Source organism: Danio rerio, chromosome 10 (genome assembly GCF_052040795.2).
Source record: "Danio rerio strain M-AB ecotype USA chromosome 10, GRCz13ab, whole genome shotgun sequence".
NCBI classification, from domain to species: Eukaryota; Metazoa; Chordata; class Actinopteri; order Cypriniformes; family Danionidae; genus Danio; species Danio rerio.
This window is the reverse complement of record NC_141030.1, coordinates 37,448,382-37,465,001: the sequence shown is the minus strand read 5'-3', so window position 1 is coordinate 37,465,001 and position 16,620 is coordinate 37,448,382. Positions and strand designations below refer to the sequence as shown.

Genomic DNA, 16,620 nt, shown 5'->3' with positions numbered 1-16,620 from the left:
TTGAACTTTAGAACTGTGACTCGGTGCAAGCCAACACATAGAAGTGATTTAGCATCCACATTTAATAATGTAAAGAGGTTTGGGTAACACTTTAGAACATCTATGCGTTATAACTAGTTAATAGACCATTAATAAACTGGTAGTTAACAAGTTATAAATGACTTGTTAAATAAAAGTTAAAGGTTTGTTAATTATTTATAACTGTGCCTTATAGATTGCTAAAAGATAACTTACAAGCTGTTAGTTAACAAGTTGTAAAAGACTTCTTAACTGTATTTTAATGATTTATAACTATACCTAATACATTAGTAATAGATCATGAACAAGCGGTTAGTAAATAACTTAATAAAGACTTGTTAAGTAGCAGTTAATAGTGTATATATGTTATTGGGACGTTATTCTAAAGTTGTGGCTATTTTTCATTTATTAACTGTTAGTAAATGAGGAGTAGTTGCAACTTTAGAATAACGTCCCAATACCATGCTTAAGCTAATAACTAACGCTTAACTAATATATTTACTCACACTTTACAGATCAGTTGTTCATCGTTTGTTTACCATCTACTAATACCAGTGAAACTTTGTAGAACAGCAAATGGATGGAACAAGTTCAAGCTACAGAAATTTGATGTGATAATAAAAATATAAAATGTTTGTATCTTAACCTTGTTCCACTTAAAGGCTTTTCTGTGTGCTGTATTTTACCAAAGAAACTCCACAGATGAAATGTTGAACGTTGTGTTTAATGTATAGAAACACACATACTGAACCATCACATGGCAGTACAGCAGTATACAAGAATACAAACCCATGAAGTGCTAAACATGAAAACAAAATAAATAAAAATGTATTTTCTTAAAGTTCTACAAAGTTTTACTGGTGTTATTATATGGTGAACAACTGATCTGTAAAGTGTGAGTTAATATATTAGTTAAGCGTTTGTTATTAGCTTACGTATGTTATGGGGACGTTATTCTAAAGTTGCAACTATTCCTCATTTACTAACAGTTAATAAATTAAAAACAGCTGCAACTTTAGAATAAAGTCCCAATAACATATATACACTATTAACTGATACTTAACAAGTCTTATTAAGTTATTTACTAAGCGCTTGTTCATGATCTATTACTAATGTATTAGGTATAGTTATAAATCATTAAAATACAGTTAAGAAGTAATTTACGACTTGTTAACTAACAGCTTGTAAGTTATCTATTAGCCATCTATAAGGCACAGTTATAAATAGTTAACAAACCTTTAACTTTTATTTAATAAGTCATTTATAACTTGTTAACTACCAGTTTATTAATGGTCTACTAACTAGTTATAACGGATAGTTATTCTAAAGTGTTACCGAGGTTTAATATGTATTAATTAGATTATAAACCTTACCATTTCGTGTGTGCAGTGAGTGCACTATTCTGTGTTTCAGAATGGCTGTATTTAAATTTCTGTCGTGTTTTGTCAGGCGCAAACAGCCAAATTGCTTATGACTGTAAATCTTGTCACGTAGCATGTTGCTAATAAGCAGGGTTACAATATAACCTTCTCAGCTCATGTTTACATTTGTACTATTAGTGATTAACAATTTTATTGAATTTCAATAAAGAATACAGAATACAACTTTGTAAAGAACCAACATTTTACCCTATTAACAAACCCAACCCAAACTAATCCCTAACTATGAATTTAAGGTGCCGGCTTGGCTATCTTTAAACACAGTTAAAGCTTCCATCTTTATATAATGAAGAGAAAATTAAAATAAAATAGAATTTAAAAAAAAATTAATAGGTAAGTTCAGCCAATAACATATATCACATTTACAATTCAGTATATTTCTCACACATTTATTACTGTTCCATTTCCAAACAGGTTAAGCACTTTTTCATTGGGACAACTTAATTTTTCTTTTTTATGTTTAATCCACATACATTTGTTAAAAGTGTTAAGTTAACTTAATCAGTTGGTGTTGGGACAACATGAATGAATTGTGTGGAACCCTGCATTTTAACAGTGTAGGTATAGCTTGTCTATTTGCTTATAAGACATTTTTTCAAATGCAGTCTCTTTAGCAAGTTCTACAGCCTATTCTTGAAGGGAAGGGGCATCTTCTGATTTCATTTGTACATTTGTACTATGGATATTATTTGCTAATTAATAACCGCCTCATGTGGAACTCTGAATCTGTTTCTCATTTCGGAGGCCGTTACTATTTACCGTAGGTTGCATTTTGTTCGCAGAGCCTTCCTGACTGAATGAATAAAAATACAGTTTTCCACCAAGGCAACTCGGGGTGCTGAAAGATAATTGTCTACATTGGCAATGGGCAGGTTAAAAGAACCTAAACAAACCTTTGAAATATAACACCTTCACATTACTTTCCTTAAAAAGTAACACATTTGCTTACTTTAACCTTGAGACTTGAGATTTGAATGTTTTACGTTTAATTGTACCTTTACCCACCACTGCATTTAACCATTCGACAGATACTTTTATCTAAAGAAATGTACACTTCTTGCAGTTGGTAATATTTAGCAGGAATTCTGGGGTGGAATTCCGGGAGTTATCCAGGAGACAGAACAATATGGGAGATGGGTCTGAAATATGGGAGACTCCCGGGAAAAACAGGAGTGTTGGCAGGTATGATTGAATGCAATTTCCAATTTGACATGCACCACAAACCAGATCCAGAATATGAACACCAAAGCATTCAAAGCAACGGCGAAACAAACTAATCATATGCAATGAATAAACACAATTGATGAATTCTGGATGCAATCATAAACTTGGCCAACCCTGAGAGCCCTAAGGGACTATTAGAGCTTTAACCGGGCATGAACAACAAACGCCGGCAACAATACCACCTTTGTAGTTAATTCCAAATATCTTCCTATAATTATAAAGCTTTTTCCTGTTAAAAGATAAATGGTGGGAAAGGCTAGAACAGGGATAGTGGGGTGGGGACCTGTGCCAGATTCAAAACTCAAGTAGCCCACAATGCAACATGTCTGGCATTTCCATTCCCTAACGTGGCATTGAAATATATGGATAAAATTGCCAAGGAATGCACTGGAATATAAAGGACGTCAATCATAATATCAATACAGGAGCTTCCATTAAGGGTTTGCTTCTGTCAGTTGAAAACGTACCATTAAATTGCCACATTCCAGCATTTCTGTGGTCCGTTAAAGGTTTAGAAAGGAGCCACAGAGATTAGATTCAGTGTGGTTCATAAAGCCCTAACCTTCTGGCCATTACAAGGAGAGTGGCTGCATCAGTAAAACTGCCTACATGTACGATTTTCACCCAAGAACTTAGGAGGGAGATGGTTCCCTCTGCTTAGGTTCAGGAGGTTAATAGTAGCTCAGTGGCACTGTGAGGATGAGAAAAATAGTGGTATAACAGAGACAGAGAGAAAGAGAGGTGGCACAAAAGCTTTGCAGCAGCACCCATGAAAGGGAAGCTCTTCTACAGCAGCCCAATGAAAAGGTCAGCCAGGCACAGGCAGAGAGATGTGGAACGAACAGGAGGAGGATAGAACAAAACATACTGGGGAAAAAAATAGGCTCCAGAACACAGACTCTGTGGATCTGTGGGAGTAATGTCTGTTCAGAGCATTTCCACACCACAGCTGACTAAGCTCTTCTCTTTCTAAAACACATACACACACACACACACACACACACACAAACACACACACACATACACACACACACTTGTGAAAAGTGGGGACATTACATAGGTTTCCATTCATGTTATACTGTCCAAACCGTATATTGTATTGCCCAACCCAGGCTCATTGTGGAAACGTAGTCCCGCGGATGTTTCTGGAGACCGCGGAATACGTCCCGGCGGGTACGTACAGCTGCAGTTTTTGTTTTTCGCGAATCCGCGAGAGTCCGCTGTCGCGCGCTTTTTCGCACCTCAGACGCCTCTCGCGAGCGCAGATCGCACCCGCGCTGTTCTCGCATGAACCCGCCGGAGGCCGCTGTCCGACTGACCGGATGATTGACTGCGCGAGCGGGCAATCGGCCGACTCGCCCTCCTCCTTCCCTAAACCCAACCAATTTTACCGATCGACCCGCCCGCCCGCTCACTTCCCTAAACCCGAGCAACAGTTCACAAAAGCCGTCCAAAAAAACAAAAGCCCTGATTTTTTTTTATTCCACCGTGTTTTTGGATTTCGCCGCGTTCTCCCCCTGTCACGAAACTCGTTCACTTGATTTTTGGGATTCTGTTTTTGTCTTACCTGATTGCAGGAGCTGCTCTTCCCCGGACTCGAAACCGGTCGCCGTGGTCGACCCCTCTCTGCATCTCGAGCCCTCCGATGTATATGGTGAGCTGAGTGGACAAATGGGTTGCAGCGGGGAAGCCCTCCACAAGGAGGTAAGGCAAGCCTGAAAGGGAACAGCGTCACACCGCCCCGCAGCGTTCACTTGAAAAAAATAAATGCGGCCGTACGTATCCCCCGGGACGTATTCCGCTGTCTCGAGAAACGTCCGCGGGACTACGTTTTCAGAATGAGCTTGGGTTGGTATTGCCCTCACCCCACCCCACCCTGCCCCTAAACCCAACCATCACAGGAGACTGTGTGCAGCTTTACTCTCTGATTAAACTCATCCTGTAAAATTTATAAGCATTTTGAGAAAAGAGGACGTCAGCAATGTCCTCATATTTCACCTCCTTTTTGTAATACCTGTGTCATACCCATGTCATTATACAGATTTGTGTCCTGATATGTCACAAAAACATGTACACACACACACACACATGTTGATTTAGGTGGTTTATGAGGCCGGGTTTTTGCAGGTTTTATCAACTAAAATTTAAGACTTTAACACATTAAGCCTTACATTTTATATTTATACAGGGTTTAACACTAAGGATTTTTCTCTAATGGCCTGGTATTATCATGAGAAGTCGTGTGATTGCTTTTATGTTGCTTTCTCTGATAGGAAATTTTATAGGGATACTTGCTGTAAAACTGTCTAACAGCTGTTGCGATTTGTATCTCTTTGCAATAAAAATAAGATTTTATTGAGATGTACTGTTGGTCGCTGGATGATGTCGGCCTGATTGATTAGCTTTACTTGGACAAAGCAAAATTAAGACTTATTTAAAATGATATAATGGCCTACAACACCATATTTCAGTGAATTTAAGTCTTTTTTTATTAAAGACTTTTTAAGACCCAGCGGACACCCTGACATTTGTGAAAAATTCAGGGTTTCTGCAGGTTTAACCAAGTCAAATGTAAGCCATTTTAAGACATTTTCAAGACTATTATGACCTATATTTCAGACTTACAGGGTTACAGGGTTTAATACAGGGTTAAACACTAACAATAGTTTGTAATGGCCTGGCATTATCATGAGGAATCATGTAATTGTTTTTAGTTTGCTTTCCCTGATAGGGACTTTAATGGGGAATTTGCTGTAAACCTGTCTAACAGCTGTTGTGATTTGTATCTCTTTGCAATAAAAAACTTAAGTAATAAAAATAAAGATTTCCTGAGATTTATTGTTGGTTGCTGAATGATGTCGGCCCGATTGAGTAGCTTTACTTGAATGAAGCAAAATTAAGAGCTGTTTACAATGATTGAACACCATAATTCAGTGATATTCAGACTTTTTAAAGCCTAAAATTTAGTTTTTGAAATTTTAAGACATTTTAGGACCCAGCGGACACCCTGATAAGAACTCTCTCTATAGATGTAAAGGATTTAGCGTTTCTTCAGGTTTCACCAAGTCAAACGTCCGATTTTGTAGGACATGTTCAAGACCATTATGACTAAAATTTATATGAGGTTAAACATTAAGAATTTTTTCGAATGGCCCGGCATTAACATGAGGAATCGTGAAATTGTTTTTAGTTTGATTTTCCTAATAGGGAATTTAATGGGGTATTTGCTGTAAACATGTCTAACAGCTGTTGTGATTTGTATCTCTTTGCAAAAAAAAAAAAACTTAAATATGAAAATAAGATTTTATAAAGATTCATTGTTGGTCGCTGGATGATGTCGGACCGACAAAGCAAATTTAAGAGCAGTTTAAAATGATTTAAGAACATATTTCAGTGAATTTAAGACTTTTTAAGGCCTAAGATTGGTTTATTTTTTTTAATTAAGACATTTTAAGACTTTTTAAGACCCAGCGAACACCTTGATAAGGACTCTCTATAGATGTAAAGTATTCAGGGTTTCTCCAGGTTTCACCAAGTCAAATGTAAGACTTTTTAAAATTTCAGACTTATATGGGGTTAAACACTAAGAATGTTTTCTAATGGCTCTGTATTATCACAAGGAATCGTGTAATGTTTTTTTTATTTGCTTTCCCGGACAGGAAATTATTTAATGGGGAATTTGCTGTAAACCTGTCTAACAGCTGTTATGATTTGTCTTTCTTTGCAATAAAAAGCGTAACTATTAAAAATGAGGTTTTATTGAGATTAATTGTTGGTTGCTGGATGATGTTGGCCCGATTGAGTAGCTTTACTTAAACAAAGCAAATTTAAGAGCTGTTTAAAATGATTTAACACCATATCTCAGTGAATTGAGGACGTTTTAAGACCCAGCGGACCCCCTGATAAGGACTCACTCTGTAGATGTGAAGTATTCAGGGTTTCCGCAGGTTTCACCAAGTCAAATGTAAGTCTTTTTAAGACATTTTCAAGACTATTATGTCTTATGTGGGGTTAAACATCAAGAATTTTTTGAATGGCCCGGTATTATCATGAGTAATCGTGTAACTGTTTTTAGTTTGCTTTCCCTGATAGGAAATGTAATAAGGAATTTGCTGTAAACCTGTCTAACAGCTGTTATGATTTGTACTGTTTCTCTTTGCAATAAAAACTTAAGTATTAAAAATGAGGTTTTATTGACATTTATTGTTGGTCGCTGGATGATGTCGGCCTGATTGAGTAGCTTTACTTGAACAAAGCAAAATTAAGCCCTGTTTCAAGAGTTCACACTTAGATATTGCTTGACAGCTGTAAGCAGGTTTGGCATGCTGTCCCGGGAGAGAACCCTGAGCTCGGAGATAGTTGAGCCCAGGGCTCCCGCCAGGTCCATAGAGCATATGAGGGGAGTACGAGATCAGGTGGTTCTCGAGAGCTCCCCTTTTTGTAAAGGAGAAAAGGAGGAGAAAGGGGTGGAGGGGGGGTTTCTTCGGAAAACGAAGATAAGGGAGTAATGTCTAGCTAGGCTACTTATAGTGGGTTAGGATAGATCTGATTGGCTAACTAATGAGTGTAGGTAGGTGGCCAGCTGCTGTCAATTATATCCCGTGCTCCTCTCGAAATTAGTTTAAAAACTTCACTTAAAATGATTTAAGACATACAACCCCATATTTCAGTGATTTTAAGACTTTTTAAGACCCAGCAGACACCCTGATAAAGACTCTCCATAGACGTAACGTAGGGTTTCAAATTTAAGACTTGTTAAGATATTTTCAAGACCATTATGACTAAAATTTCAGACTTATACAGGGTTAAACACAATTTTTTTTTTCAAACAGCCAGTGGAAAAGACCCCCATGTCACAGAGTGCCAATTGCATAGATTTATATAAAAAAAAAACATTGTAGTATTTGTAAATAAAATGTGCTCATCTGGTGTTCAGACCCTTAAGTTGTCAATACACACTTCTTGTCTGGTGGGGTATCAGCGTCATGTGTCATTATGCAAAACAGTGCCCTCGTAAACCACCAATACCAGTTCACACACATTTGCAGACTCAAGGCATGAATTTTCTTAGCTTCTTATTCTGGTGCAGAGACAAAAAAAAAGGGAGAGGCAAAAAGGGGTGCAGAAGTCTAATTTAGGGGACAGGTGTTGAGAGTCCTTGGAGACCACACTTGGCTCTTTCACCATTAGTGAAGATCCTGGAGATCGACACAGGATATATGAGGTTAGTGAGTTTTATCCGCTAGCCTGAGGGGGTTGGGGAGTTTGTGAAGGGAGAAGAATGTCTCCAGACTGACACTGCAGCCAGGCACACTGTGTTTAAATCAGTGTCTTTAAGAATTAGGAATGTCCCGCTGTTAGAGAGTCGAGTATCTTGACTAATGGACACTCATTAAAACTACAACAATGAATAACACAATGAGTTTAAATGTTCCAAGTAGACTCATTGCTAATAATAATGCTGTCATGTTTCTACTAATCATATCATATGTCTCGAATCTAACTATCTGGCTATCTATACATCTATTTATTTATTGTTCCATCCATTCATCCATCTAAAAATCTATTCATCTATCCATCCATCCAACTATCTATCCATCCATCTACCTATCATGTTCATCGTCCATCCATCCAGCTCCATCTATATAGATCCAACCATCCATTCATCTATGTAACAATCCATGCATTCTGCATCCTTCCATCCAACTATCTATCCATCCATTTACCTATCTATTGTCCTATCAATCCACCCATCCATTAATCTATAGTTATATCTATTTATTGTTCCATCCATCTAAACATCCATGCATCTAACAATCCATGCATCCATTCATTCAACTATCTGTTCATCCACCTATCTATTGCTCTATCCATCCATCCAACTATCTATCTATCCATCATCTATCCATTTTTCTAGTTTCATCTATTTAATGTTCTATCCAACCATCCATTCATCTATTTAACAATCCATACATCATCCATCCATCCATCCATCCATAAATCTATAGTTCAATTTGTTTCATCCTTCCAACCATGCATCCATCTAACAATCCATCCATCCATCCAAATATCTATCCATCCACTTATATTGTCCTATGGATTCATCCATCCATCCATCTCTTCGTTCGTTCGTTCTTTCATCCATCCATCCATCCATCCATTCATCCATCAATAGTTCTATTTATTGTTTCATCCATCTAACCATCCATCCAACTATATTTCCATTCATCTACCCATCTATTGTCCTACCTATCCATCCATCCATCCATCCATCCATCCATCCATCCATGCATTCATCCATCCAGTTTTATCTAATTATTGTTTTTTCCATCCAACCATTTATTCATCTATCTAACAATCCATGCATCTATCCATCCATCCATCCATCCATCTATCCATCCATCCATTCAAAGTTATATAGATTTATTGTTCCATCCAACCATCTAACAATACATCATCCAACCATCCATCTATAGTTCTATTTATTTGTTTCATCCAACTCTCCATCCATCCATCCATCCATCCATCCATCCATTCATCCATCTTTCCTTCCACCTATCTATTATCCGATCAATTCATCCATCTATTTATTCATTATATTAATCTATCTATCCATCTACCAACCTATCATTCCACTCATCCATTCATTCATCTATCCATCCATCCATCCATCCATCATAAAAACCATAAAAAAACAGTTTTTGCAGCAAAATTGTCAGTCAAAAGTTGACGAACAAAGGTGCATAAACAGCAGATGAAAATGGCAAGCATAAAAGAACATTTACCACGCTGACTAAACTGATGTCAGTCGACTAGAAGCAACCAATGCCCCATCCATTAAGCTTGCTGCAGTCAGGCCATGAATAAAACAAATCCTCAACCTTTGCAAAGTTTGACGTTGAACTGTTTTCCATAAAAGAAACCTAGGCACATTTTGCACATCACAGCAAAACTGAAAAGACAAGTGGTAATATTCAGTCCATTTTAATGTCTGACATCAGAGACCTAGTTTTGCTTCGAGTCGCAGGAGGAGACAACGCAAGACACATTCTCAGAGGACACAGTTTGACAAGATAAAAATATATAAATAAACAATTAAATGTAAACAAAGCTGTAAAAGGTAGCATAGTGGCTCAGTGGTTAGCACTGTCACCTCACAGCAAGAAGGTCACTGGTTCAAGTCTCGGCTGGGACAGGTGCCGATTTTATGTGGAGCTTGCATGATCTCACCTTGTTGGCATGGGTTTCCTTCAGGTGTTCCGGTTTCACCCACAGTCCAAAAACATGCACTAAAGGTGAACTATATTGTGTGTGTGTGTGTGTGTGTGTGTGTGTGTGTGTGTGTGTGTGTGTGTGTGTGTGTGTGTGTGTGTGTGTGTGTGTGTATGTGTGTGTGTGTGTGTGTGTGTGTGTGTGTGTTATCATTTTGATTTACATTTTCATATTTATTCACACATTTATTTATTTATTTATTTACCCTTTTATTAATTTTCATTTATATTTTTACATTATTCTTTCATTATTGCTTTTATATTTTCTTTGGTCGTTTTACTTTTTTTAATCCTACTAATAATAGTTAAATCAAAGGCATGTGACTATAATATATACATGTGAAAAAAATATATAGTTACATTTCAAAATATATAAATAAATGCACAAAGAAAAGTTAAAAATAAATATTTAAACACACACATTTTTTTATTAAACATAATTAATTAAACATATTTCATTTATTTATTTATATAAACTTGCTGGCAAAATTATTAGGTACACCTTACAAGTACAAGGTTGCTCCCCCTTTTGCCTTCAGAATTGCTTTAATCCTTTGAGGCATAGATTTAACAAGGTACTGGCAATATTCCTCAGAGATTTTGGTCCATATTGACATGATAGCATCACACAGTTGCTGCAGATTTGTCGGCTACACATCCATGATGCGAATCTCCCGTTCCCCCACATCTCAAAGGTGCTCTATTGGATTGAGTCTGATGACTGTGGAGGCCATTTGAGTACAGTGAACTCATTGTCGTGTGATTCACGTTTTATGACATGGCGCATAATCCAGCTGGAAGTAGCCATGAGAAGATGGGTACACTGTGGTCATAAAGAGATGGACATGGTCAGCAACAATACTTAGGTAGGTTGTGGAGTTGACACAATGCTCAATTGGTACTAATGAGCCCAAAGTGTGCCAAGAAAATATCCCCTACACCAGTGGTTCTCAAACTGTGGTACGTGTACCACTAGTGGTACGCGGGCTTCCTTCTAGTGGTACGCGGAGGAATGAAATATGTCATGTACATGCTACACAGATTTCAAAATTTATCAAAAATAATGTATATAATATGTCATATATGACACATAGCCTATATTTTTAAGGTAATCTGCCACTTTTTTTTAACTGTGCAGAGGTATAGTTGCTTTACTAGGCCTACTACGCTATTGTATTTCAATACTGCTCATTTTGGTGGTACTTGGCGTGACAATTTTTTTCTGAGGTGGTACTTGATGAAAAAAGTTTGAGAACCACTGTACTACACTATTACACCACCACCACCAGCCTAAACCATTGATGGCAGGATGGATCCATGCTTTTATGTTGTTGACGCCAAATTCTGACCCTACCATTCGAATGTCACAGCAGTAAGAGAGACTCATCAGACCAGGCAACGTTTTTCCAATCATCTATTGTCCAATTTGGTGAGCATGTTCAAAGTTTAGTCTCAGTTTCCTATTCTTAGCTGACAGGAGTGGCACCCGGTGAGGTCTTCATCTGCTGTAGCCCATCCACCTCAAGGTTCTACATGTTGCGTCTTCAGAGATGCTCTTCATTGTAACGAGTTGTTATTTGAGTTACTGTTGCCTTTTTATCAGCTGGAACAAGTCTGGCCATTCTCCTCTGACCTCTGGCATCAACAAGGCATTTGCGCCCACAAAACTGCCACTCACAGAATATTTTCTCTTTTTCTGACCATTCTCTGTAAACCCTACAGATGGTTGTGCATGAAAATCCCAGAAGAACAGCAGTTTCTGAAATACTCAGACTAGCCCGTCTGGCACCAACAACCATGCCACGTTTAAAGTCACTTTAATCAGCTTTCTTCCCCATTCTGATGCCCGGTTTGAACAGCAGTCTTGATCATATTTACATGCCTAAATGCATTGAGTTGCTGCCACATGATTGGCTGATTAGAAACTTGCGTTAACAAGCAGTTGGACAGGTGTACCTAATAAAGTGACCGGATAGTGTATGTTTGTTTTTTATTTTACAATATTTGTACATTGAATTATTAATTTGCATATTTCTAATTTAGTCAGTCTTGGCATTCCATATGTGATGTGTACGAGCTCAGACTGTGTAATTCAGTCCGACATGCCGATGCTTGCCTGAACATACAAATTGATTACAAATCCTACATTAAGGAGCGTCAGCATGTTCCTCACAGATTGTGATGAATAAACAGTGCACTCAACCTGCTGTCAGCCCAAAATACAAAAAAAAAAGATGAGACAAACCTCTCTCTGTGTTAGGGACTCCCAAGTGGACTGTGGGGATAATTGAGTCTGTGACGTCACTGTAGTATTCCAGCGAGGCAGCATCTTTTTCCCATGTCTGTTTAACTATAGGAACTGAAGATAAATACTGGATTAGACGTACTTTAGACTATAAGAGTGATGAATGAAAGATAAGCAGTAAATAATATTCAGCAAATACCTTTGCTAAAATGGCATCCTGCGTTAAATTAGCAGATGTTTAACCTGCACTGATATTTATGATCTTTTTCACCACACTCAAATGATGCAGCATTTAATACTACCTTGAGACTGTTTATAAAAGCAAACTCTAAACATAATCATGCAAATCGATGCAATTATGCCTGACCAGCTGCAAAATGTAATTTCTCCTGGAATATAAAACAGCATTTATACCTGTCCTATTATACAGAGCAGGGAGACTAGAAGAGGGGAATGTTAAGAGAGCTGTCAATGTTTGTGAGTGCAAAGTCTCAGCAAAGCCATGATGGGAACTTTCAATCAATATAATCAATTTGCTGTCACTTACGAACATCCTGTGTGGGCTGAGAAGCTACTGTATATTGACAGCCATAATTATTCCTATTTATTAGTGCCTATTTGTAATCTTGAGAGAGAGAGAGAGAGAGAGAGCATGGTTTGATGGGCTCTTTTGTGCTCTGCTGAATCACATGCTTTACTTTTTAATTAAGGCTGAACGATCCAATCCATCTTAAACACACTGTCTAATTTAAATAAAAGCTAAGCTAACTAAAACAGACAGTTATACATATTTATAACAAGGAAATACTCAAATCTGTGTTTGCATTCACCTGAAACTGGAATAAAATTTGATATGATGTTGCATTTTATGTTTACTCATTTAGCAGAAAAGCAACTTACAATGAAGATTAAAAACTATTTCACATTAGCGAAGAGAGAAACATATCATGTGAGATAATGAAAGGATAATCGCACGCATACTGTTAACGTTAGGTCCATTAATAATCTGTTCAAAACGGTTAAAGCAAAAGTGGCAAGCGCTGCTGCTTACAAAAAAATCTTAGAAAGCAGCAGGACTGTGGGTGCACGAGCGCCGCTTTTTTCCAGTCCATTTCAAAGAGAAATTACTGCACCGGTTTTTAGGAACGGTTGCTTTGCGCAAGGAAATGTTTCATAAGAATTTTTAGCTGTGCACACGACACACTAAAGCCCTCGTCAGGAGCCCTAAAGCCTCTCATTGTGCGCCTGATCATCCTCTCATTCGGTATTCACCTGCTTTCTTTTGTGCGCATGAACAATTATCAGGCAGAAAAGCTTATTCAGGCTTTCATGACCTCTCAATTAGATTATTGTAATGCGTTACTAGGCAGTTGCCCTGCTGGCCTAATTAACAAACTTCAGCTAGTTCAAAATGCAGCTGCTTGAGTGCTTTCTAGAACAAAGAAATATAATCATATTGCTCCAGTTTTGTCATCATTGCATTGGCTCCCTATTAAATATCATATAAATGTTTTATCGACTACCTACAAAGTCCTGAACGGCTTAGCTCCCAAGTATTCGAGGGAGTTCCTGGTGTATTATAGCCTCATGTCCTCTACGATCAAATAATTCTGGACAATTGATTATTCCTAGTATATTATAATCAACTGTAGAAGGTAGATCTCGTATCTGGCACCTAAACTGTGGAACAGCCTTCAAAGCACAGTTCGGGAAGCAGACACATTATGTAAATTTAAAACTAGATTAAAGACACATCTCTTTGCATTGACATACACATAAAACACAAATGCTTTTGAAATCCAAATCCTCTAAAGGATTGTTAGTCTGCATTATTTACGGGGTCCCACTTTATATTAAGTGGCCTTAACTAACATGTACTTACATAGGAATTAATAGTTTGTTACAATGTACTTATTGTGTAAATACATGAATTTACTGTGTACTTATGCTTAATTAAATACATGTATGTAATTACATCTGTAATTAACTTTTGGATTTACATTTGTAAATACACTGTTGACCATCCCTTACACCTTAACCCACCCTTAAACCTACCCATGCCACCAAACGTGTCCATAACCCAACCTCTATCACAACTAAAAAGCACCACTAGTGTTCTCAAATACATTTTAAACACAGTAAGTACATTGTATTTTTCTGTTGTAAGTACATAATAGTTAAGGACACTTAATATAAAGTGGGACCATTTATGGCAACCAAAGCTGGGAACACTTCCCTGAAAACATTATAATTTGAACGGCATCTGTGCTTATTTTAGACTGTTTTTATTATAGCCAAGGTTTCCAAAATCCTGGACCAGGCCGTATTTGAGCAGCTGCTGTGGTGGTCATGGAGGAGTGGAGAGCATGAGACTGATTCCTGTAAGACCCCAGTGACAGACAATCTTTGTATTGATCCTGAAGGGCCAGCCTGTACACCAGCTGGTGACCTCTCCCACCTGCAGCTTCTCCACGATGAACTTCCAACTCTTCAGTGTTTGGACTCTCAGCAGTTAAAATTGAACCACAATGAACTGAACTAAACTGAACGACAACTCTGAAAACTTGACTAACACAGTTTCAGTTTACTATAATCTTCTATGTGAAGCTGCTTTGACATAATCTACATTGTAAAGTGCTATAAAAATAAAGATGAACTGAATTGAATCAGTCAGGCTGCTTCTAAATTCTAGGATCACATATGCAAAAATATTGACAAATGGTCATAAACTAAAAATTCTAGTCTTAAGTGACGAGCAAGCGCTGGCAATTTAGAAATTATTTTTAACCAGCCAAAGTGGCTAGTGAGAGTGGCTATCAAACCCGCCACAGCTGTAATCTACCTGCATTTGGCGGGTGTTAATGTCAAGCCCTGATGAAGACTCGTAGCCAGCCTGATGTAAGGGGTGGTTCATTTTTCTTAAAATGTGTACCTTTTTGAGGTTATTCACTTATTTTGTATTTAATTATTAGATTTAAATAAACAATTTTAGTGACATTATAAGCACCATTTTTATTTGGATTATCTTGTCTGAGTGTCATCATAACCACACTTTTTAATGTACCAAAATATTTCCTAAAGATTTTTAATAAAAATGCAAATTTATTACATCATAAATCAGTAGAAAAAATAGGAATCTGTTAAAGTTTTAAATTAAAAAATGTAGTCTATTTTTATTTATTAGGCAAATAACAACCTGGCCAGTACGATAAACTTTCCTCAGTCGAAATTTAACCTTCATGATTTGAGCTTTGTGATTTGAGCTTTGTGATTTGAGCTTCATGATTTGAGCTTCATGATTTGAGCTTCATAATTTGAGCTTCTTGATTTGAGCTTCGTGATTTGAGCTTCATGATTTGAGCTTCATGATTTGAGCTTCATGATTTGAGCTTCATGATTTGAGCTTCGTGATTTGAGCTTCGTGATTTGAGCTTCATGATTTGAGCTTTATGATTTGAGCTTCGTGATTTGAGCTTCTTGATTTAAGCTTCATGATTTGAGCTTCGTGATTTGAGCTTCATGATTTGAGCTTCATGATTTGAGCTTCATGATTTGAGCTTTATTATTTGAGCTTCATGATTTGAGCTTCATGATTTGAGCTTCATGATTTGAGCTTCGTGATTTGAGCTTCGTGATTTGAGCTTCTTGATTTAAGCTTCATGATTTGAGCTTTATGATTTGAGCTTCGTGATTTGAGCTTCTTGATTTGAGCTTCATGATTTGAGCTTCTTGATTTGAGCTTCATGATTTGAGCTTCATGATTTGATCTTCATGATTTGAGCTTCATGATTTGAGCTTCTTGATTTAAGCTTCATGATTTGAGCTTTATGATTTGAGCTTCATGATTTGAGCTTCATGATTTGAGCTTTATGATTTGAGCTTCGTGATTTGAGCTTCTTGATTTAAGCTTCATGATTTGAGCTTTATGATTTGAGCTTCGTGATTTGAGCTTCTTGATTTGAGCTTCATGATTTGAGCTTCATGATTTGAGCTTCATGATTTGAGCTTCGTGATTTGAGCTTCTTGATTTAAGCTTCATGATTTGAGCTTTATGATTTGAGCTTCATGATTTGAGCTTCATGATTTGAGCTTTATGATTTGAGCTTCGTGATTTGAGCTTCGTGATTTGAGCTTCTTGATTTAAGCTTCATGATTTGAGCTTCATGATTTGAGCTTCGTGATTTAAGCTTCTTGATTTGAGCTTCATGATTTGAGCTTCTTGATTTGAGCTTCATGATTTGAGCTTCATGATTTGAGCTTCATGATTTGATCTTTATGATTTGAGCTTCATGATTTGAGCTTCATGATTTTAGCTTTAGCCCCCCTGGCTACGGGTCTGAGACTATTCAAATTAATAAAATTAAATAACAGACTATATAAAAATGTATTATATATAAAATGCAGTTTATATTTTTATGCTACA

The 16,620-nt window shown here is 37.1% G+C and overlaps 2 protein-coding genes across 12 annotated transcripts in view; one reads left to right on the top strand and one right to left on the bottom strand.

Moving 5' to 3' along the window:
• b3glctb (beta 3-glucosyltransferase b) overlaps positions 1–16,620 on the bottom strand; it is a 151,744-nt gene that overhangs the window by 50,133 nt on the left and 84,991 nt on the right. For all 10 annotated transcript variants that reach the window (XM_087269623.1, XM_087269617.1, XM_087269618.1 and 7 more), the window contains 1 exon segment: positions 12,198–12,311. In XM_087269623.1, coding sequence (XP_087125749.1) covers positions 12,198–12,311 — 114 coding nt within the window.
• LOC147842141 (uncharacterized) overlaps positions 1–16,620 on the top strand; it is a 1,078,568-nt gene that overhangs the window by 1,056,412 nt on the left and 5,536 nt on the right. The window lies entirely within an intron of this gene.